At 37.1% G+C, this 25,283-nt stretch overlaps 1 protein-coding gene across 6 annotated transcripts in view; it reads left to right on the top strand.

Moving 5' to 3' along the window:
- The window catches only part of RASAL2 (RAS protein activator like 2), a 531,908-nt gene that overhangs the window by 345,992 nt on the left and 160,633 nt on the right, over window positions 1-25,283 (top strand). The window contains exon 1 of one of the 6 annotated variants that reach the window (XM_037825277.1): window positions 4,078-4,423. The exons of the other annotated variants lie outside the window; for them this stretch is intronic. Coding sequence (XP_037681205.1) covers window positions 4,411-4,423 — 13 coding nt within the window. The 5' untranslated portion in view covers window positions 4,078-4,410. Of the gene's footprint in view, window positions 1-4,077; window positions 4,424-25,283 lie in introns of those variants that run through there. 6 annotated transcript variants of the gene reach the window in all.

The following is a 25,283-nucleotide window of genomic DNA, read 5'->3' as shown; positions in this document are numbered from 1 at the left end:
TTGGCTGGTCCGTGTTTTCGTGTTTCCTGGTATGGCTTGTTATCTTAAGTTGTCTAGTCATCTGATTCTCTTGATTAGTTTATTTTGGAGCTTGTTTTCTGTCTTTTACCTAGTGGTTTTCTTGTTGGTTGGCTTTGTTTTCTGTCCTCTGTTATTCAGTTCAACTTATTCTAGACCTCTAACTTAGGTTCTATTTAGTTGATCAGAATTTTTCCCCTCTTGTTTTTTCTGTTTCTTGCTCTGCCTCTATGTAACCTTTTTGTGAGTGGGTCTCCTCAGATATGGTTGACCCTAGTCAGATTTTCCCAGTCTAGTGAGGCCCAGGTCTCATTGGGAGGGTATGGAGTTTTCCTGAGAATGAGAGCCTCCTATGAGGCCTTTAGAATTGGTGCTTTTCCTCTCCTGTCCAGCAGGTGGCACTGGCCAGCCCGCAGGTCCCCCACCAGTGTAAGGAGGTATGGAGCCTTTAGTTTTCCTGGTGACTCTGATCCTGTCAGGGGCGTGGCTGACTGAAGCTGGAATCTGAATTCCAGCCCCTGGGGTCTGAGTTCCCAGAAGGAGGACTGCCAGTTGAGCTGGACCTCCCTCCACTCTCCCAATCCTCAGAATTCCAGTTGTCTCTCAGGAGCACTATTCCCTTCTCCTCTCTCCTCTTTGGGGCCTCTCCAGGTAGATTCCTTGGTTAGCCTGAGTTGCCAATTAAAGACGGGGTGGAGGCCTTCAGTAGTGAATATGGAATTCAAAGACACTGTGGGTACTCTGTCTCCCCCAAGCCCCAGCCTAGTCCCTCAACCTGGGCTTTCCGATAGAAAATAACCACATGTATTACTTTTAGATTAAAAAAAAAAAAAAAGTAGAAAAGAAATCAAGAAAAAGAAAAAAGGAAAAAAAAAAAAAAGATTCTCTTTTAAAAGTCTTTCCCCAGCCTGGAAGTTTTGTCAGTGTCAGAATAGAGCATTTAAAGATATGCTTTGGGCTATTGTCTGATAATTACTCTCCAACCTCTTCAGTTCCACCCCTGCGGGGGCTATTGAAATGCAAAAAGATAAGGGATCAGTGAGAAGCCAGAAGGGACAAAATGTAGGGGAAAAAAAAATGGCGTTTTTGGAGTCTGGAATGGGTGCCTGCTTTTACGTGCCCCCACTTCTCAGAGCCCAGCCCTTCTTTAGCACCCCAGCTCCCAAAGTTAGTTAATTAATTTGTTAATTAATTCTGCAGTTGAGGCTGGGTTGAGCCTCCCTCCTTGCCCTCAGCAGATTGCTGTTTTTTGGTTTTTTTTTCCCCCCTTTCAGGGAGCCGGCAGCAAGACAGTCTGTGAGGTCTGGGTGGGGAGGGGCGCCAGACCCCTGGTCTGGGGAACTTAACAATGTTCACTGCAATCTCAGCTTTTCCTCCAATTCCAAACTTGTGTCCAATGTGTGACTGGTTACTGGAGACCCCGAAAACACTGTTTCATATAGTTCTTGGGTAATTGCCAGCTGCTCTAGGGAAGAGAGGAAATTCTGCTCCTCACCACTCCGCCATCTTGCCCCGCCTCTACTTAAATCTATTTTTAAGCCATCTGTTTACTCAACAGATATTTTATGAGCAGTTACTATGTGCCAAACTATCCTTTATCCTTTATCACTGAGGATAGAACAGTGAACAAGGCAACTATAGTTCCTGCTACTATGGAGTTTACATTCATCAGGATGGGAGCAGATAGATGTCTAATAAATGAATAACTAAATTATAATTGTGATAAATTGCAAGGACAAGAACAGGGTACTATGTTAGTGTATAATAGTAGGACCATAGTTTGACAAGCTGGTAACCAAACACTGAAATTGATTGATGCTGTCATTCATGTGTGAAGTAAAAGGTCATGAGATTCCAAAACTGGAAGAGGCCTTAAAAATCTTCTAGTACAGTCATTCATTCAACACTTGAATCTTATTCATTTGATCATTGCTAATATTTGACCATTTTTTATTTACAAAAGTGGCATTTTCTTATAGCTTAACCTAATACTAATATTTATTAAATTCAGTATTGGGTCATGACTATGTAAGATGGATTAGTCAAGACAGCCCTTCCCAACTCCCTATACAGGGGAGAAATGTAAAACCAAGTAATTACAACTTAATAATGATTTGCAGAAATAAAATTACCTAAGTGGCCTCACCTATCCAAAATGGACATATTTGGTGCTCAACTGAGGGTTCTAATTGTGTGAGTGTTCTAATTCTATGAGCCAATAATCAGTACAAAACTTCATTAAACTCTGTGAGGCTGTTCCTAAGCAATGAGGGATTTTCTGTGTGGACATGGATTTCAGCCACTTTCTGGCTTGAACTAACGGCTAAAAGATGAAGCAATTACTCATGCTTCCCCAGCTTCTCGGAGGACTCCCTGTTGTGGGAGATAGAGATTTTATCTGTCTCTGCAGTCTCTCCCTCAGAAGCTACATTTCCCAAGCTGTGACAACCCGGCACATGACCATGGGTTCCTAGTTAGTGAGACAGTGAGGCAGTGAAAATTACTCATAGAAACAGCTTCTACAGATCAGGGTTCAACCTATTGCAAGTAGGCCCTAATTGAGTAAATACTAAATGACTATCTTCCCTTGCTATGTAATTCTATTCACTTCAGTTAGTGACTTGAAGCTGTGTAAGTCAAAGATGAGTTACTTGTTTCACCACATGACATACACAGTACTAGGCTCCAGTATCAGAAAAAATGGATATGCTATGGGTCCTGCTCTCAAGTTATTCTAAAGTACTCTAAGTCTAAACACATGCAAAAAGTTTGATGAGTGGGATATATTCATTTGCCCATCCATCCGTCCATCATTTATTAAGCACCTACTAATGCTAGGCATTGTTCTAAGCTCTGGAGATAAGCTGTAAACAAGATAAAGTTCCTGCACCATCTACTTTACACTCTGGTGGGAAAGTTGTACATTAAACATCAGTAGTAGTAGTAGAATCAGTAGTAGATTCTGAAATTTTAAAAAATATTTAAGAAGAAAAACTCATGCTTGAGAAATGAACTTTTTTTGTCATTTGGGAAAGATAGCCATTATTCTATTTTACAATCAGAATACCAGTGTTGCTCAGTAGCATAGTTTGAGTACTGTGGCTCTTCAACATATTCATCAATGTTTAACCTGCATGGAAAAAGTTAGGAAACTCATGGTCCTTTGTGGCAGGCAGCCCCTTCTGGGTAGAATTATGGAAATCATAGCCAACTTCTTAGAATTACTCTGAGAAATAACAAGTAAAAATAATTTCAGTGTACTTTGCACTAGTTTAAGGTCAATTACAAAAGGCAATTAATGATATAGCTATGTATATTTGTTTATCTAGAGAGTGTGAGATTTGTATATAATTATATCTATTGCATATGTGTTTCCGTCAACTGTCTGTTAAGTGGTAGGTAACAGATCGGTACTGTGTTCTCATGTGTGATCAGTTCCACAGCCCACAGTAGCAGTGGACTCTGCTGTGATTCAAACTGTGAGTTTTTTAATTGATCAGTCCTCACATGCTAACCTCAGCAGCTGAGCAGCTGTATAATGTGTTAAGTCATCATATCAATAACGAAGATTATATTGACCTCCCTTCCCTTTTTAGAATAAAGGGGGGAAAGAAACTAGAAATATGTTTGATTTTAAAACAAACTAAAATGATAAGTGAAAGCAGTGATGTTATCTATAATTTCATCACATGTAGAAAATTAGTTTCGTAGAGGCACTCAGTTTGTAAAATTAATTTTTATTATTTTTTTTTAATTAAGTTCTAACTTAAGACCTGAATGATGAGTTTTGGGAAATGAAAACTTTGTTTCTTTTCTAAATTTAAGATCTTTCATTGTGATAAGTTAAAGGCATCTGCTTAATAAGGTAGTTTAAGATAGTAATGTGTGTTGGTTAATAGGCTTCTGTACTTTGAAAAATTTAACTTTCAATCCAGCAAAGCAACATTCAAAATAACAATCTCTGAAATTTGCTTAAGTTTTCTGTTCCTAAAATGGGATACACTTTGAAGTAAATTGCTTAAAAAAATCACTTCTTAAAATACACAGATGCACATATCCACCCATCCACCACATGGAATGACAAAATGAATTATCTAGCTTGGTAAACCACATTGCTTCTCCCACAGTAGGCTGCCTGCACCCAGAGAGCGACACAGTGAGTGAGCGAGTAAGGAAGGGTGCCTATTGTTTAGTGTTCTCTTGCCAGAGAACTGAAAAAAAGGGGATTGAGTTTGACTGACGTTGGCTCTGGCTTTTCTGCATTCCAAACTGTCTGAGGCACAGAGCGAGAGCGAGAGCACACGAGCACAGGCGAGTCTGGTACACGGTGTTTCGAATTCCTGACTGACATGCCGGAAAGATCATGTTAGTGACCCCCAGAAACTTCACACAATGCAGACCCCAGGTAAGAGTTCCTAGAGTGTCTCTGAGACTGAAATTAAAAGTTTGTATGTGTTTAAAGGGAATGTGTTTTTTTTTAAAAAATTACACAATGACTGTTTACTTTTGTGATTATTGGCTTTAAAAAATAGGTTGCTTTTCATTACTATAAGTTCACAGGAAGGCTGTGAAGACTATCCAGTACAAGAATATTCATCTGAAAGACTCTGATAAATTAAAAGGATACTGAGCATAACACAATATTAACACTGCAAAACTTGCTTGTTCTTTTAATAATTTGAAGGGGGTTCTTATTCTGGATGGTCCACCAATTCTTTATGAAACATAAATATACCTGGGAATGAGTAATTTACATACACAATTTAAGATGCTTGGATAAGGGTGTTTCTATCTGAGGGAGACAGAATATATTGACCATTAGCCTTGCTTGGATCTTGGTAGCACGTAATAAATCTGTGTCATTCAGAAAGTCCAACAGGTTGAATCTGTAGAAAACAGTAGGAGCATTTAAATGAAAACTTTGCTTGCTATTTTTGCCCAGCATTGGCTTTTAATATCCTCTGCTAAAAGACAAGTTAGGGACTTTGATTGATTCACTGGAAGTTAAAGCCTAAAAAGACTTTAGAGAGCATCTACAATCCAGTGTCTCCACCTTCAAGGAGAACATTGAGGTCTGAGGGGTGTAGTCCTTGCTCAAGATCACAGAGTTAGCACAATTGAAATGAAAACCCAGGTCCTCTGATTCTCAGTTTAATGCTTTTTCCATGATACCAATTCTATTTAATTCAGGTACCATGAATTATTGCCTAAACAGACCAAAGGCATCATAAACCTGGACTGAAATCTTATGGGAGGGAGTGTTTTGGAATGGATGTTATCAAATTATATTGATATTATGCTCTTAATAAAAACAAAAATATATAACAAAATGATTATCTGAAGAAAAAAATGGCTTTCAGTTCCGAAAAATGACTATTGTTAGTATATTGGTTTTATATAAATAACTACATGTTTCTGGCTATTCTGAATAAATGTATCTGAAAGTAAAACTCTTTTCCTATATGCAAGTATCCTTTTTTGTGTTTTGTATCTATTTACTGGAAACAGATAATCATCACGTATCAGTTGCCTTCCCTATGTTTACTCAAAAAAAAAAAAAGAAAGAAAGAAAAAAAAAATGTGAGATAATTTATCTAACTATTTAGACCAATTGCTTCCTTGTCCAGGGTCCAGCTCAGTTTCTCTCCACATATAGGGGTCCCTGGCTACTTCGCCTTATGCATTGTGTGTTAGAGGATAACATTATGTGGAGGACATTGAGAGTCACAACAGACAGTGAACATCTGTCTTCATACATTTTCATTTAGTCCCCAAAAAAGGTTGCTGCCCTTTCCATTTTTCTGGAACTATTGTGAGGATGAGACAGGCCAACTATTCTAGTGAACTAAATAGGAAAGATAGCCTCTGTCAAAAGGATCTGTCATGGCTCTTTATAACTCCTGGGAACAAGTTAGCTTGATTTGGCTATAAGCACAGTGAAGGGATGTTGTTCTTTTGTATCAAAGCTTGACCTGCTCATTCCAGTTTTCAGCTGGGTCTGTATAAATGCAGTAGTGATTTACAAGTCTGTTTGGGCTGAGCAGTAAGTTGTAAGGAATAGTTTCATTATTGCCCTCAGCTATCGGAAACCAAATTACAAACTGAATTCTCCACCCAGTAGGAAACAAGAGCCTGTTTGTCTTACTACAGAATCCATTATTAAGCGCACTCTTTATAAGAGGACTGATGACTGTGAGAATGAGGACATAACACTCTATCCAACTTAACAGTATTCGTGTTATTTTACACGGGACTTAGATTTTCTCTCATCTTCATCCGACGTGAAGTATATGAAAGGATTGCTAGGATATGTATTTGTACATTAAAAATAGATCATTGATTGATAGTTACTTAGATGGATAGATACATAGATACATAGATAAACAACCTGATATTAAAATGAGACTTTGGCCTGAGTGTATTTCCTGATGTCAGGAACAATCAGAGGTCATTTATCTATTGGTGGTATTTTAATGACCTAAGTTGAAAGGCATTACTCTGTTAGCCAACCTAAACATTATAAAACTTACTACCATGCATTGTAAAGAGAAAAATATTTGAAAGGAACACATATCCCTTTTTCTTTCCTGAACAAAAATGTCAGATTGTGCAGGTTTGTGCTGTCTTTCTTAGAGAAAAGCAATAGTAAGGTGCCCACTTTGTGACTAAAGACAGATTTTAAATGTGAATGGAGTGGGCTAAAGTGAAATGAGTGGCATGAGAAAAATTCTCATGTAAATCATTTTCTTTTGACCATTGTTTTCTTAAAGACAAGACCATTTTCATTACTCATGACTTTTTCCTTTGTATTAGTTTCTTAAAATTTTTTTCTATGAACTATATGTATACATATAATTTATGTATTAATTTTTTCAAAGAAAGTAAAAAGCTCTGCAATAAACTTTAACATTTTTATGATGAAGTTTTGGCTGTCATTGATGAAAACTTTTGACTCATTCAAAGGAATTATTTCTCCTTTCCCTCTACAGTTTCTTTCTGCCTCTTGAGTATAATTCTGTGCTTCATATCCTGGTTAAAACCTTAAGAATGAAATTTCTTCAAACAAAAATTAAAGCAAATACAAGGGCAAGGCCAGGGACTTGAGGCTGGACATGTAAAACACTGAGTTGTCAAATGAATTCTTTGTTCATGTAAGTTACCTGGTTATTTACCCGAAACTCTTGGAATTCTTTGATGTAGATAATATGGGTGGGTTTTCCCCTCTGCTCTCTAGTCTTGACCTTCAGTGGCCTCTGAAGAGGAAAAGTGTTACAGACTTGTTTTGTTCTTTCTGTTCTCATCTGTTCTTTCACGCTCTCTAGTGGTGGTTCTTAGTTCTTGTTTTCAGTTCCCTGTTTTTCAGCTTTAGTCAAGAGCAGGTGACGATTGTGAAGTAAGGTTCACCTGATTCTTAAATTTAAGCAGCATAAATTTGCTTAAAATATCTGGTTCTTTAAGTGCAGAATCAGAGGGAAATAACCTGATTGTGCCCTGTCCTGTTGTTTCCTAGTGAACAGTGACTCAAGAAAATGAGTCATGACTCAACAACATGAATTCTCTTACAGCTGTATTTTTGTTGTTGTTGTTATTGCTGATAGGATTTGGTCTATCAAAATTCCACATGTAATTATGGATATGACTTCAGCTTGTGTTGTAAGTTTTAAGCAGTGCCACACAGAATGCTTTCTTTGTACATACGTGAAAATGGAGACTTACTGAATTAGCGAATAAAATTCAGATGAAGGTTTTTGTCTTCTTTGCTACCCTCCTTGCCCCTACTCAAACCTTACCGTCAGTGAACTGGTAGTGCTATGAACTTTGGAGAGGGAGCCAGTAAATAGTTCCTGTTCATAATCTGACTCAGTAGAACTCCACCTTTCTGTCATTCTCAGTTTTACTGCACTTTATGAGTAAATAAGTTGCTGAAACAGCAACTTGAAAAATTAGTTTAGTTTAGTGCAGTCCTATCCTTTGAAGAAGAAAATAACCTGGTTCTACTTGCTCTTTCTTACGTCATACCTTAGAAAGTAAGCAACTTGAACTGTCAGATTCAAGCGGGTGTCATTTAGGATCAAGTGCCGTCTAGGATAGCCAACCTGTTGGGCAGGTTGCTGACTGATGTCTTGTATCCAATTCCAATCATTGCAGAGTACTTTATAAAAACTTTATAATAGCTCTGTTGCATTCATAGATACAACATTTAATTTAGAAATGTGATCATTAGAAAAACTGGATATTATTTCATTTTTTAATTTTCTGGTTTGTAACTTTCTTGCTAAACTAAACTTCAGTTGGGTTGTGTGTGATTGATTTGATTTCTGGTCTCTTGAATCAAATAATAGGCAAGATGTTTGGGTCCCTACTTCTTTAATAGTTCCGTTCTCTAGGAATACCAAGAGCATAAAGTGTCAGGTAAATAAATGAAAAATGAGATGTGGTGCATCAAAGTGAGTATGAACCACAAAAAATTATTAGAATTCTAGGAAATTTAGCCTGTGTGAATTCATAGAAAGAGTTAGATTTGTTCAGTTAAGGAAATGAGAAGATGTGATAGTCTATTTAACAGGAAAAGATAATCATCTTTTGTGTACCCAAGACCTCATAGGAGTGAGCAGCTTATTTCTAAGAGTTTGCTTAGTATAGTTATAGAATATTTCTTATTAGCATTTTCTCAAAGTATGGGAAACTAATCACTATTAGTATAATAGATTATTTAAATGGTTTCTGTATATTATAGAGGAATTGAATCACATAGTATTTGGCCTGCTTTTCTGTAGTCTCTTTTACACAGCTGAAATATAATGAGATTTTAAATGTATCGAAGTCTTTATGTTCCATATAATTTGCCACATTCTGAGATTTTCCTTGAAGCATTTTGCCTTCACTTGAAGTTCAGTGAATCATCAATGTAGTTTCCTAAAACATTAAATGTCACTCTATTTTATGAATACTATCATTCTACTTGTAAATATTTGCACAACTATAATTGCTAAAACTTTGTAAAATGTGTTGAGTATTTTCAGTTTTATTTTACTCCTATTCCTATAAATATAGGACTCAGTAAATACTTGATTGATGATTATCTTGTTGAGGAAAATTTTCAAGGAAAATAGCTTTTTTATTTTTTCAGTTGGAGCCTGTAACTTTTTTTAATAATCTCTGAGAGATGATAAAGACCATTTTTTATTAACAAAGCTAAAAACATGGTGTAAAGAAACCCTAGGAGTTGTCAGTGATAGCAGTGTACAACCATTCTCACTTTGAAACATTTTTTAGCTCATACAGTATGAAAATGTACTATGCACAGAGGGAATTTATTGTAATATAAAAAGGAGAAATCTGGTGGAAGTGTAGTTGTTTGTCCTCTGTGCCTCAGTAGAAAGCATAGGTCAACCCTTGATGACACGACTTCATTTCACTTATTTTTTTTTTTTAATGGAAGAATATTTAAATCCAGAAGCCAGGATTTTGTATGTTCTTTTTTACAAGGAAAACCTGACCAATTATTTACCAGAAGCACTACTTAAACTTATTATGAACAAACTGCAAATTGTATTTGACAATGAAATTTTCATTAAGAAGTAGTAAGCTTCTCAAGAGTGTGTCTACTTTATTACTGCAAAGTGCTGATTTATGACAGATTTCCAGAAGGTTTCTCCCAGTGTCAGAAATTATAAACTCATTTTCATTTGACCTATTCATGAGTTAAATATTTAAAGGTAGACTTTTATTTTCTCTTGTTCCCTGTCAAGCCTATGTTTCAGAATAGAAACTGTTTTAAGTTTCTTCTGTTAAATCTAAATGTTGCTTTTATTACTTTTCCTGGGTCTTAAAAGAAAAATATTTTAATTTTAATAATCAATCAAATGCCTATACCGAATGAATTCCTTAAAATTGATAAGAAAAAGGCAAGACTTGAACGATTTCACAGAAAAGGCAATCCAAAGAGCCAATAAATATATGAAAGGTACTCAGCTTCATTAGTCATGGGAAATGCAAATTTAAACCAAAATGGTGCTACATGCCCACCAGAATGTCTAAAATGAGAAAGATAGGAAAGACCAAGTGTTGACAAGGATCTGGAACAAATGGAATTTCATACACTGCTGATAGGGGTGTAAATTTGTGCAACTTTGGAGAATATTTGACAGTATCTGCTAAAGCTGAGCACATGCTCTATAACCCAGAAATTCCACTCCTATTATGTACCCAACAAAAATACATACATAGCTTCACCAAAAGACCTGTACAAAAATGTTCATAGCAATATTATTCATAACAGCTGAGAATCAGAAACTACCCAAAAGCTCATCAGCAGTAGGATGGATAAATAAATTGCAGTTTGTTTACACAATGGACTCTATATAGCAATGAAAAAGAACTGCTTCATGCAACATTATGGATATATCTTACAAGTGTATATTGAGTATGAAAAGCTAGTCTCAAAGAATATATACTGTGTGATTCCATTTATATACATTTCATGCTCATCTGAGAGGTGATACGAGTCAGAGTAGTGATTATCTTTATGAAGGCAATGACTGGAAAGGACAGATCAGGGAGGTTTCTAAGGTGCTGGTGATGTTCTTTTTTTGTTTGTTTGCTTTTTTTGGTTTGTTTTTGTTTTGTTTAAATCCAGATGCTGGTTATAAGGATGTTTCATTGTGAAAATTTGTTGAGCTATACACTTGTCATTTGTACACTTTTCTGAATGTATCTTAAACTTCAGTAAAGAGTTCAAGGAAAGAAAAAAATATTCCTATTACAAAGCCCTCTCTTTTGCTTAAAAACAAAAATCAAAACAAAGTAAAACAAAAACCTTTGGGGAAGCTTCCATGATGGTGGCGTGATGTTCTTTGAAAGTCCTTTAGGTTTATGCAGGGGAAGAGAGATGGCACCAGATTTATTCTCATATTGAAAGTTGTCCAGTTCATTTGTGTGGTGAAGGACATTCCATTTGGGGTCATTTAAGAGGAAAAGCATCTGAAAGACCAGATATGTACATGTACATGCATTCTCAAAACAAAATTACACTATGTGAATAATAGAACTACTAGGCCTTTCACAAACACTGGATATATTGTGTAAAACCCTTATCTTCATACATCATAACTTAATTTAAAAAAATGTTATAGTAACAACTGTCTATTTATATTTGAAAGTAAAATGACCAAGTAGAGTGTTTCATCTCAGAAAAATTCGGGAAGATAAATAAACAGTTTGCTCTTTGGCGCTTTTTCACCAATTCTTGAATCCACAGTTATTTAAATCCCCCAAATTGCAAAATGGTATTTATGACAAATTTTGCTGAAAGGGCAGAATTCATTATTAAAACATTATAGTGTGTATACTTTGTTAAAGTAAATATTTGCAAATGCATACACATACATGGAGAGGTATCTGTCTATAAAGATAAATGCATACTCATATCAAACACACTAATTTTTACATGTAGTTACTGATGAGTTGATGATACTAATTTAATAAGAGTTTTCTGTACTCCTGGTTTATTTTACTTTAAGAATATATTTTCTGTGCTTTAAAAGAATACATGATTACTTGTTATATTAGAAGAAAAATAAAACATTTAAAAAATAGCTTTTTTTACCACTCTGAACACGGAAGGAAGTATCTAACACAATAAATGGAAGATGCTTAATAAATGTTAATTTCCTTTCCTTTCTTTGAAAAATACAAGCATGGCATACTCATAAACATTCCTCCTTCTCTTCCCGAATTAATCCTCCCCACCCCTCATCCTGTCCTCTCTGTTCTGAACCATTAAAATGCATATGTTTAGTTCTATTTCTGGATTCTACTAGTTCCTTCACATCTAATCTGTTTTACTCATACTCAGTATTTTCATGTTAGTATATGACATCAGTTTTCTGTTGCTGTATAGCAAATTGCCACAAACTTAGTGACTTAAAACAACACCCATTTATTATCTCACAGTTCTGTAAATCAGAAGTCTGGGAAAGCATAGCTGGATCTCTGCTCAGGATATCACAAGGCCAAAATCAAGGCGACAGCCAGTCTGCATTCTCATCCAGAGTTCAAGGTCTTCCAAGCTCATCCAGGTTGTCCACAGAATTTGGTTCCTTGTAGTTACAGGACATTGGTCTCTGTTTTCTTGCAGATTGTCGACAGAGGATTGCTCTCTAGAGGCCACCCTTGCTTCCTAGTCACATAGCCCTCTCACAACATGGCCATTTGCTTCTTCAATGACAGCCAAAACAATCTTGCTTCAATCTGCTATAGCAGAGTCCTATATAATGCACATCACCAAAGGACTATATATCACTTTTGCCATATAATGTTGCCTAATTAAGAGAGTAATCATCCCATCATATTAACAGGTACCCCTTACACCCAAGAGGAGGGGTAAAGATACCACACAAAAGGACATCATATACATGAAGCCTTTCTGCATGACTCTTAATTGTGCTTTTATTTTCCTTCACAACTGAATGCAAATATTTCATTGAAGTTAAAGATATTCTAATTCTGGCATTTTAAACAGTTCTCATCTTTGTTTCAGTTACATCAATATTAAGTTTATGAAGCCTCTGCTTTTTCATGGAATCAGCATTTTCATTTTCAATCTTCTATCTAATTTTTTTTTTTTTCATTTTTATTGAGATTGTTCAGATACCATACAATTATCCAAAGATCCAAAGTGTACAATCACTTGCCCCTGGGTACCCTCATACAGCTGTGCATCCATCACACTTAATTTTTGTTCAATTTTTAGAAACTTTTCATTACTCCAGACAAGAAATAAAGTGAAAGATGAAAAAAGAAAAAAAGAAAAGGAAACTCTAAACCTCCCCTATCCCTAACCAATCTCCCTCAATTGTTGACTCCTAGTATTGATATAGTACGTTTGTTACTGTTTATGAAAAAATGTTGAAATACTACTAACTGTAGTATATAGTTTGTAATAGGTATATAGTTCTTCCCTATATGCCCCTCTATTATTAACTTCTAATTGTATTGTCATACATTTGTTCTGGTTCATGAAGTGATTTCTAGTATTTGTACAGTTGATCATGGACATTGCCCACCATAGGATTCAATTTTATACACTTCCATCTTTTGACCTCCAACTTTCCTTCTGGTGACATATGACTCTGAGCTTCCCCTTTCCACCTCATTCACACACCATTCGGCGCTGTTAGTTATTCTCACATTTTGCTACCAACACCCCTGTTCATTTCCAAACATTTAAGTTCACACTAATTGAACATTCTGCTCATACTAAGCAAGAGCATCTACATTTCTTCCACAAGGCAGGAGGGAGAGTCAAAGAAGGTAGAGAGGCAAAAGAAAGAGGAAACAAAAAAATGACAGCTAGGAAGCAGCAAAAGGAAAAATAACCTTAAATCATAGTAGAATAAAGAATCAGACAATACCACCAATGTCAAGTGTCTAACATGCCTCCCCTATCACCCCTCTTACCTGCATTCACCTTGGTATATCACCTTTATTACATTAAAGGAAGCACAATACAATGATTCTATTAGTTACAGTCTCTAGTTTATGCTGATTGCATCCCTCCCCCAATGCCTCCCCATTTTTAACACCTTGCAAAGTTGACATTTGCTTGCTCTCCCTTGTAAAAGAACATATTTGTACATTTTATCACAATTGTTGAATACTCTAGATTTCACCAAGTTACACAGTCCCAGTCGTCATCTTTCCTCCTTTCTTGTGGTGTCTCACATGCTCCCCATCTTTCTCTCTCAACCATATTCATAGTTACCTTTGTTCAGTGTACTTACATTGTTGTGCTACCATCTCCCAAAATTGTGTTCCAAACCACACACTCCTGTCTTCTATCACCCTGTAGTGCTCCCTTTAGTATTTCCTTTAGGGCAGGTGTCTTGTTCACAAAGTCTCTCATTGTCTGTTTGTCAGAAAATATTTTGAGCTCTCCCTCATATTTGAAGGACAGCTTTGCTGGATACAGGATTCTTGGTTGGTGGTTTTTCTCTTTCAGTATCTTAAATATATCACACCACTTCCTTCTTGCCTCCATGGTTTCTGCTGAGAGATCCACACATAGTCTTATTAAGCTTCCTTTGTATGTAATGGATTGCTTTTCTCTTGCTGCTTTCAGGATTCTCTCTTTGTCTTTGACATTTGACAATCTGATTATTAAGTGTCTTGGCGTAGGCCTATTCATATCTCTTCTGTTTGGAGTACGCTGCGCTTCTTGGATCTGTAATTTTATGTCTTTCATAAGAGATGGGAAATTTTCATTAATTATTTCCTCTATTATTGCTTCTGCCCCCTTTCCCTTCTCTTCTCCTTCTGGGACACCAATGATATGTCCATTATTGTACTTTGTTTCATCCTTGAGTTCCCGGAGACGTTGCTCATATTTTTTCATTCTTTTCTCCATCTGCTCCTTTGTGTGTAGGCTTTCAGGTATTTCGTTCTCCAGTTCCTGAGTGTTTTCTTCTGCCTCTTGAGATCTGCTGTTGTATGTTTCCATTGTGTCTTTCATCTCTTGTGTTGTGCCTTTCATTTCCATAGTTTCTACTAGTAGGTTTTTTGAACTTTTGATTTCTGCCGTATACATGTCCAGTGCTTCCTTTACAGCCTCTATCTCTTTTGCAATATCTTCTCTAAACTTTTTGAATGGATTTAGCATTAGTTGTTTAAATTCCTGTGTCTCAGTTGAAGTGTACGTTTGTTCCTTTGACTGGGCCATAACTTTGTTTTTCTTAGTGTAGGTTGTAATTTTCTGTTGTCTAGGCATGGTTTCCTTGGTTATCCAAATCAGGTTTTCCCAGACCAGAACAGGCTCAGGTCCCAGAGGGAAGAAATATTCAGTATCTGGTTTCCCTGAGGGTGTGTCTTAGAAAATTGCTCTACCCTTTGATGCCTCGGGTCACTGTGCTTTTCTGCCCAGCAGGTGATGCCTGTTAGCCTATAATTCTTGACTGGTGTGAGGAGGTATGGCTGTGTTCCCCCAGGCTCTGGGGTCTGGTTCTGAATGGAAAGGGCCCCACCCCTTTCCTCCTAGAGAAGACAGACCCCTCAGGTGGAGGTCATTAGCATTTCAATGGTCTCGCTCTGCTTGTGGTGTCTCCACCCTTCCCAGAGTCACAGCCCTGGAAACTAAAAATGACTGGGGCTTTCTCCACTGAGCCAAAAAAGAAACAGATAGTCCCCTTCAGACCCAGTCCAAGGCAACCCTCCGGCTCTCCCAGGTCAGTCGTCACCCAAAGCCTCTGTCTGTTTTTTGTGGCTGTGTACCTGTAGTGAGCAGTTCACACTCGCTACTTAAAACCCCAGTTGGAGCTCAGCTGAGCTGTATTTGCTTGCTGGAAGAGAGCTTCTCTGTGGCACCACGAGGCTCAGCAGCTCGGGCTATGGGGGAGGGGGTCTCCCGACCTGGTTCCGCAGGTTTTACTTACAGATTTTATGCTGTGTTCTCAGGCATTCCTCCCAATTCAGGTTGGTGTATGATGAATGGATGGTCTCGTTTGTCCCCCCCGCAGTTATTCTGGATTATTTACTAGTTGTTTCTGGTTTTTTGTAGTTGTTCCAGGGGGACTACTTAGCTTCCACTCCTCTCTATGCCGCCATCTTGCCCGAGTCCTCTAATTTTAATAAAATAATGAAAAGCACAAAATATTTAATTGTACAAACACTGCTAAAAAATCATGATGTCAGATTAACTGTTGGAGAACATGTGGCCCCATTTCATATTTATTATCAACTGTTGAATGAAAGTCCTGAATAAAAAGCATAAAACCATAAAACTCTTAAAAGAAAACATAAGGGTAAATGTTCATGACCTTGGAAATTTAGATTTGACACCAAAAGCATATGGGACTTCATTAAAATTAAAAACATTTTATGCACTAAAGGATATTATTGAGAAAGTCAAAATTTTGATAGCCTACAGAATGAGAGAAAGTAGTTGCAAATCATGTTATCTATTAATGGTTTAGTATTCAGAAAATAATTCCTACAACTCAACAACAAAAAGACAAACAACCTAATTTTAAAAACAGGCAAAGGGTTTGAGTAGACATTTCTCAAAGAAGGTGTACAAATGGCCAACAAACCACATGAAAAGATGCTCAACATCACTGGTCATCATGGAAATGCAAATCAAAACCACAATGAGATACTACTTCATAACCAGTAAGATAGTTATTGTTTAAAAAACAAACAAACAAACCAGAAAATAACATGTGTTGGCAGAGAAATAGGAACCCACGTTGCTAGTGAGAATGTAGAATGGTATAGCTGCTGTGGAAAATAGTTTGGTGGTTCCTCAAAGTGTTAAACATAGTATTACCATATGACTAAGAAATTCCAAAAAGTTGAAAATAAGACTTAAAACAGACACTTGTACACCAGTGTTCACAGCACCATTATTCACAATAACCAAAAAATGACAACCCAAGTGTCCATCAACAGAAGAATGGATAAGCAACACGTGGTATATACATACAATGGTATACTATTTAGCCATAAAAAAGAATAAGATTCTGATGAATGCTACAACATATGAACACTGAAATTATGCAAAGAGAAATAAACCAGAAACAAAAGGACACTTTTGTCTAATTCCACTTATATGAAATGTCTAGACTAGTAAAATTCATAGAGACATAAAGGAGAGTTGCCAGTGCCTAGGGGCCCAGGGAAAGGGGGCATTATTGCCTAAGGGGTACAGAGTTTCTCCTTGGGGTGATAAAAAAAGTTTTTGAAATAGTGGTGATAGTTGCACAGTATTTGAATATAATGAATGCCACTGAGTGGTACACTTAAAAATGGTTAAAATGGCAATTTTTGTGGTATATATATTTTGCCACAATTGATTTTTTTATTATAAGAAATAAAAAGTTATGGCCCCACCTGTTTTCAAGTTATTCTGCTATAAAAGAACAATCTATATTCTCAGGATACCTCTAGGCTTATAATGGTGTTGCATTTCTTCACCAGTGTGCCAGTTTCCTGCCAAATTCAATTCTGCCTTCAAATTATAGATCCTCCTAAATTCTTGTCATTAAAGCATCATAATTCTTGAAGTACTAAGTGACACAGTTCTTGAGAACCTATGCCACTCTTCTTCCAAAACTTATGCATTTTGTTTTGTTTTTCAGATTATCAATTAATCCTAATCCAATCACTCTTGTATTCTAATGTTATGCCTGGTATGTTGTCATCTTGAGTATTTAGCAACAGAAATACCTACTAACAGAATCATGTACAATGATTCTGGGAAACTTATCTTCATCTTGACAACCTTGTAGATTGAGGTGAACAGAAATCAAAGAACACAACATAAACAAAGTAGAGAGTCTGACAGGAGACCCTAAATGATAACACCAGTAGCGTAAGGGTATGCTTATACCTTTATAAGTACAAGTGGGATATATACTTATTATATATAAGTGGAAGTGGAATGTCCAACATGAAATTGCAATGAAATTTGAATTCTCTGGGATGTCTAGGGAATTTCAAGCCTTTAACTGTTTAAAGTGGTCCTGGATGGATAGTATTAGGCTCCTAGAAGAAGCAGTCATCCTCTCCGGAGAAAGCTATATGTATTGTAGGCCTGACACTGTTCATACAAATAATTTTTCAAAAACAATATCTAGCACATGGCCAAAAATAACTAGGCACACAAGGAAACAATTCCATGCAAAATTAAGAAACAACAAAAGTAGATCTGCAACAATTTAATATATTAGATTAAGTTCAATAGCTATGCTGAGTATGTTTAAACAAGTAAAATATAGATGTGAAAATATCTGCAGGGAATAGGAAACTATAAAAAAGTAACAACAGAGACAGGAAAAAGATGGCAGTATAGAGAGGAGTGGAAGTTGGTTAGTTCACCTGTAACAACTAATAAACAACCAAGAACAACAAGTAAATAATCTGGAATAACTGATAGGGGACAACCATGACTGTCCACACATCATACGCCAACCTGGATTGGGAGGAATGCCTGAGATCACAGCATAAAATCTGTAAGTAAAAACTGTGGACCCGAGCCAGGAGTCCCCTCCCTTCCCCCATGGCAGCCTGAACTGCAAAATCTCACTGTGATAGAGAGCAGCACTCTCTGAACAAGCCAATATACTTCAGTCCAGCTTCAACTGGGGTTTTAATTAACAAACTTGGATTGCTCAATACAAGCTACCAATCCCCAACAAGCAGACAGAGGTTTTTAGTGATGACCAACCTTAAAGAGCCAGAGGACTTCTCTGTCCTGGGAAGGGAATCCCAGAGGACCAGGTGCTATCTCTGGCCAGCAGGTTAAGCGGGGGTGGGGGGGCATGGACCGGCCCTGAAGTGAGGCTTTCTATCCCTTTTTCTCTCTCTCTCAACCTGGGCAGCTCAGTGGAGAAAGCTGCAGCCATTTTCAGTTTCCAGTGCTCTGACCCACACAAGGGTAGAGACAGCAGAGTCAGGGAGCCAGAGAACCTATTTAAATGCTGGTGATCATTCCCTATGGGGTATTATCTTCCCTAAGAGGAAGGAGATGCTGCCCAGCCCTACGACCAGCCTCACATTCAGAACCAGATCCCAGAGCCTGGGGGAAACAGCCAAAAGAGAAACTAAGAATTAAGGGGGCCACGCCTCCTTACACCAGTCAGGAGCAACAGGGTGTGTCAATCTTCTAAGACACACCCTCAGGGAAACCTGATACTGAATATTGTCCCCTTCTGAGATCTGAGCCATTTCTGGTCTGGGAAAACCTGATTGGGGTAACCAAGGAAACCAGATGCCTTGACAATAGAAAACTACAACCTACACTAAGAAAAGTGAAGTTACGGCCCAGTCAAAGGAAGAAACTTACACTTCAACTGAGATACAGGAATTGAAACAACTAATGCTAAATCAATTCAAAAATTTTAGGGAACATATAGCAAAAGAGATGAAGTGTATAATGAAAACACCAGGCAAACATAAGGTAGAAATCAAAAGTTCAAGAAAACAGCTGATAGAATCTAAGGAAATGAAAGGCACAACACAAGGGATGAAAGACACAATGGAGACATACAACAGCAGATCTCAAGAGACAGAAGAAAACACTCAGGAACTGGAGAACAAGACACCTGAAAGCCTACACAGAAAAGAACAGATAGGGAAAAGAATGGAAAAATATGAGCAACATCTCAGGGAATTGAATGACAACATGAAGCACGTGAATGTACATGTCATTGATGTCTCAGAAGGAGAACGGAAGGGAAAGGGGGCAGAAACAATAATAGAGGAAATAATCAATGAAAATTTCCCATCTCTTATCAAAGACATAAAAGTACAGATCTGAGAAGTGCAGCATACCCCAAACAGAATAGATCTAAATAGGCCTACACCAAGACACTTAATAATCAGATTATCAAATGTCAAAGACAGAGAGAATCCTGAAAGCAGCAAGAGAAAAGCGATCCATCACATACAAATGAGGCTTGATAAGACTATGTGCAGATTTCTCAATAGAAGCCATGGAGGCAAGAAGGAAGTGGTGTGATATATTTAAGATACTGAAGGAGAAAAACTACCAACCAAGAATCCTATATCTGGCAAAACTATCCTTCAAATATGAGGGAGAGCTTAAAATATTCTCTGACAAATGATGACAGAGTTTGTGAACAAGATACCTGCTCTACAGGAAATACTAAAGGGAGCACAACAGACAGATAGGAAAAGACAGGAGTGAGAGGTTTGGAACAAAATTTTGGGTGATGGTAGCACAGCAATGTAAATACACTGAACAAAGATGACTGTGAGTATGGTTGAAAGAGGAATGTTAGGAGCATGTGGGACACCAGAAGGAAAGAGGAAACATAAAGACTGGGACTATATAACTCAGTGAAACCTAGAGTGCTCAACAATTGTGATAAAAGGTACAAATATTTTTTTACATGAGGGAGAACAAATGAATGTCAACCTTGCAAGGTGTTAAAAATAGGGTAGTATTGAGGGGAAAATACAATCAGTGCAAACTAGAGACTATAATTAACAGAAACATTGTATTATGCCTCCTTTAATGTAACAAAGGCAATATACCAAACCTAAATGCATTTAAGAGAGGGACATAGAGAGGGGTATGAGACTCTTGGCTTTGGTAATGTTGTCTTACTCTTTATTCTACTTCAGTTTAATGCCTATCTTTCCTTTTGTTGCTTCCTAGCTGTCATGTTTTTCTTTTCTCTTTCTTTTTCCTTTTTCTTTTCTCTCTCTAACTTCTTTGACTCTTCCTCTTTCTTTGTAGAAGAAATGGAGATATCCTTATATAGATAGTGGTGATGGTGGTGAATACTTAAATATGTGACTATACAGGGAACTGATTGTTTACTTAGGACAGAATGTATGGTGGGTAAACAAAACTGTCTTAAAAAAAAAAGGGTCGATGAAGAAACCTTGAGGATACTATATTGAGTGAAATAAGTCAGACACATAAGGACAAATATTGCAGGATCTCACTGATATAAACTAATTATAATATGTAAACTCATAGACATGAAATATAAGTTACCAGGATATAGAATGAGGCTAAAGAATGGGAAGCAGTTGCTTATTATGAGCAGAATGTTCACCTGGGTTGAACTTAAGTGTTTGGAAATGGAAGACATGACGGTAGCACATTGTGAGAATAACTAACAGTGCTGAATGGTCTGTGAATGTGGTGGAAAGGGTAAGTTCAAAGTCACATATGTCACCAGAAGGGAAGTTGGAGGTTAAAAGATGGGAATGTATAAAATAGTGAATCCTGCGGTGGGCAGTGTCCATGATTAACTGTATAAATATTAGAAATCTCTTTCATGAGCTACAACAAATGTATGACACTGTAACTAGAAGTTAATAATAGATGGGCATATAGGGAAAAAAATATACCTATTGCAAACTATATACTACAGTTAGTAGTATTTTAACATTCTTTCATCAATAGTAACAAATGTACTATACCAATACTGTGAGTCAGTAATGGAGGGGGGGTGGGTAGGGGTATGGGAGGATTCGAGTTTCCTTTTTTTGTCTTTATTTCTTTTTTGGAGTAATGAAAATGTTCTAAAAATTCAAAAACAATCAACTGTGGTGATGGGTGCACAGGTGTATAATGCTACCGTGGGCAGTTGATTGTACACTTGATCTTTGGATATGGTATGTGAACAATCTCAATTAAAAAAAAAATAGCTAATAAAAAAAAAAAAACCACAGCTTTGGAAAAGATCCAAATAGAACTTAACTTTTAGATATAAAAAAATACTGTAACTTAAAAAAATTAAAGTTCAGAATTTGATAAATTCTAAAAGCAACAGTTTCTTAGAAAAATAAAAACATTGAAAATTTTTTGGAGAGAGAACTGTTACAGTTTAAAAGAATCTTGGGAGATCAATTAATACAATGTGTAAAACTTGTTTGGATCCTGGTTCACACAAACCACCATAAATAGATACATTTGATACATCAGGTGAAAATTGAACACAGACTTGTATTAATAATACTTAAGAACTATTTTTACCTTCATTGACATGAAAATGACATTTTGTTTATGTCCCCAGAAAAGTTCTTATCTGTTAGTACTGAAATGCACAAGTACAATGGCATGGTGTCTCAAATTTTCACAGTTCACTCCTAAAAATAATTTTTGAAATGGGGAAAATAAATGAAAAGAGAAAGGCAGAGAGTTGATTATTAAAACTCAGTGACGGGTACTCGTACTATTTTTTCCACTTCTGTAGGTGTTTGAAAATGTCCACAATAAGTTTTGTTTTGTTTTGTTTTTCAAAGAATACTTAAAAATAAGTTCTGGAACAATGTAAAGATAGAAGAAAATGCACATGGTATTGTGTTAACTAAAACTGCTAAATGTAAAACAGTACTTTCAACTTGATCGCAATTTGAATTCTCTCTCTAGACAGGCAGAACATAGGCATATGTTTTTATGTGAATATGTATACACATGATACTAAATGCCTAGTATCTCATTAGTAATTAATAAATATTTTTGAATTAAAAAGAGTAAAGTCAAGGTAGAGCTAATATTTGAAAAGATAATGGCTGATAGTTTTTTCCAATTGATTGTAAAATCCCAACAAACCCTAAACTAGATAGACATTCACATGTAAACACTATGGTGAAATTTTCAAGTATAAAAGTGACATTAAGATATTTGTAGGCAAATAAAATCTTAGAGAAATTGATATCAGTTGTTCTGCATTAAATGAAGTTCTAAAAAAATTCTTTAGGTAGAAGAAAATTATGCCACAGTAAGGAATGATAAAAAAAGAAAGTGGTGGTAGGGAAGAAGATGGCAGCATAGAGAGGAGTGGAGGCTAGTTAGTCCCCCTGGAACAACTAATAACTAGGAACAGCTAGTAAATAATCTGGAATAACTCCTGGGGGAGAAACGTGACTGTCCACACATTGTACACCAACCTGGATTGGGAGGAATGCCCAAGATCATAGCATAAAATCTGTAAGTAAAAACTGTGGACCCTAGCTGAGAGCCCCTCCCCCACAGCAGCCCAAACTGCAAAGCCTCGCTGTTCAAGAGAGCAGCATTCTCCCAGCAAGTGAATATAGCTCAGCTGAGCTCCAATTGAGGCTTTAATTAACAAATGTTCACTGCTCATTACAAGCTACGAATTCCCAACAAGCAGACAGAGGCTTTTGGTGACGACTGGCCTTGGAGAGCCTAGGGAACTCTCTGGGAGGGAGGAGGAGCCCAGAGGACCGGGTGCTGTCTCTGGCCAACAGGTGAATTTGAGGTTGGCCGTGAGCAGGCCCTGAAGGAGGGCTTTCTGTCCCTTTTTCGGCTCAGTGGAGAAAGCCTCAGCCATTTTCAGTTCCCAGCGATCTGACCCAGATAAGGGTGGAGATAGCAGAGTCAGAGAGACTATTTGAATGCAAATGACATCTCTCCAGGGATTGTATCTTCCCTAAGAGGAGAGAGGTGGTGCCAAGCTCTACTATCCACCTTCCCTTCAAAACCAGACCCCAGAGCCTAGGGGAAAACAGCCATGGGCCACACCTCCTTACACCAGTCTGGAGTGACAGGCTGGCAGGTGCCGCCTGCTGGGCAGAAAAACACAGTGGCTTGAGACCTCAAAGGGTGTGTCAGTCTTCTAAGACGCACCCTCAGGGAGACCTGATACTATTGCCTCCTTTTGAAACCTGAGCCTGTTCTGGTCAAGGAAAACTTGATTGGGGTAACCAAGGAAACCAGACGCCTTGAAAATAGAAAATTACAACCTATGCTAAGAATAACGAAGTTATGGCCCCGTCAGAGGAAGAAACTTACACTTCAGCTGAAATATAGAATTGAAACAACTAATGCTAAATCAATTAAAAAAGTTTAGGGAAGATATAGCAAAAGAGATGAAGTGTATAATGAAAACACTGGATGTACATAAGTTAGAAATTGAAAGTTCGAAAAAACAACTGGTAGAATCTGTGGAAATGAAAGTTACAACACAAAGAGATGAAAGACACAATGGAGACATACACAGCATATCTCAAGAGGCAGAAGGAAACACTCAGGAACTAGAGAACAAGACACCTGAAAGCCTAGACACAAAAGAACAAATAGGGAACACAATGAAAAAATATGAACAATGTCTCCGGGAATTGAATGACAACATGAATGCAGGAATGCATGTGTCTTGGGTGTCTTAGAAGGAGAAGAGAAGAGAAAAGGGGCAGAAGCAATAATAGAGGAAATAATCAATGAAAATTTCCTATCTCTTATGAAAGACATAAAATTACAGATCCAAGAAGCACAGTGTACCCCAAACAGAATAAATCTGAATAGGCCTATGCCAAGATACTTAATCAGATTATTGAACATCAAAGATAAAGAGAATATCCTGAATCAGCAAAAGACAAGTTATCCATCACATACAAAAGAAGCTTGATAAGACTATGTGCAGATTTCTCAGTAGAAACCATAGATGCAAGAAGGAAGTGGTGTGATATATTAAGATACTGAAAGAGAAAAACCACCATCCAAGAAGCCTATATCTGGCAAAACTGTCCTTCAAATATGAGGGAGAGTTTAAAATAGTCTTTGTCAGACAATGACAGAGTTTGTGAACAAGATACCTGCTCTAAAGGAAATGCTAAAGGGAGCACTACAGATAAAGGAAGAGACAGGAGTGAGAGGTTTGGAACACAGTTTTGGGAGATAGTAGCACAGCAATGTAAGTACACTGAACAAAGATGACTGTGAGTATAGTTGAAAAACAAAGGTTAGGAGAATGTGGGACACCAGAAGGAAAGAGGAAAGATAAAGACTGGGACTGTATAACTCAGTGAAACCTAGGGTGCTCAATGACTGTGATAAAAGGTACAAGTATGTTTTTACATGAGGGAGAGCAAATGGATGTCAACATTGCAAGGTGTTAAAAATAGGATGTGACTGCGGGAAAAATACAATCAATGCAAACTGGAGACTATAATTAACAGGAACATTGTATTATGCTTCCTTTAATGTAAAAAAGCTAAATGCATAGGGGTAGGGTATGGAACTGTTGGCATTGGTGATGTTGTCTGACTCTTTATTCTACTTTGGTTTAATGCTGTCTTTCCTTTTGTCGCTTCCTAGCTGTCAAGTTTGGTTTTTTTTTTTCCTCTTTTTTTTTTTTTTTTATTTTGCCTCTCTCTGTTCTTTGACTCTCCCTGTTTCTTTGTGGAAGAAATGGAGATGTCCTTATATAGATAGTGGTGATGGTGGTGAATTCATAAATACGTGACCATACAGTGAACCATCAGTTGTTTACTCAGGACAGAATATATGGTGTGTGAACAAAACCAACTTAAAAAAAAAAAACTGGGTTAATGAAGAAACCTTGAGGACACTATACTGAGTGAAATAAGACAGACACATAAGGACAAATATTGCAGGGTCTCACTGATATGACCTAGTTTATATGTAAACTCATAGACATGAAATATAAGTTACCAGGATATAGAACAAAGCTCAAGAATGGGAAGCGGTTGCTTATTACAAACAGAATGTTCAACTAAGGTGAACTTAAACATGTAGAAGTAGACAGAGGTGATGGTCACACATTGTGAGGATGACTAACAGTGCTGAATGGTGCGTGAATGTGGTGGAAAGGGGAAGCTCAGAGTCATGTATGTCACCAGAAGGAAAGTTGGAGGTTAAAAGATGGGAATGTAGAAACAGTGAATCTTGTGTTGGACAATTCAGTGATTAACTGTACAAATATTAGAACTCTCTCATGAACTAGAGTAAATGTATGACACTATAACTA

The sequence above is a fragment of the Choloepus didactylus genome, chromosome 2, assembly GCF_015220235.1.
Source record: "Choloepus didactylus isolate mChoDid1 chromosome 2, mChoDid1.pri, whole genome shotgun sequence".
NCBI lineage: Eukaryota > Metazoa > Chordata > Mammalia > Pilosa > Megalonychidae > Choloepus > Choloepus didactylus.
Note: the sequence above shows the minus strand (reverse complement) of the source record. Positions and strands in the feature narration are given on the sequence as shown.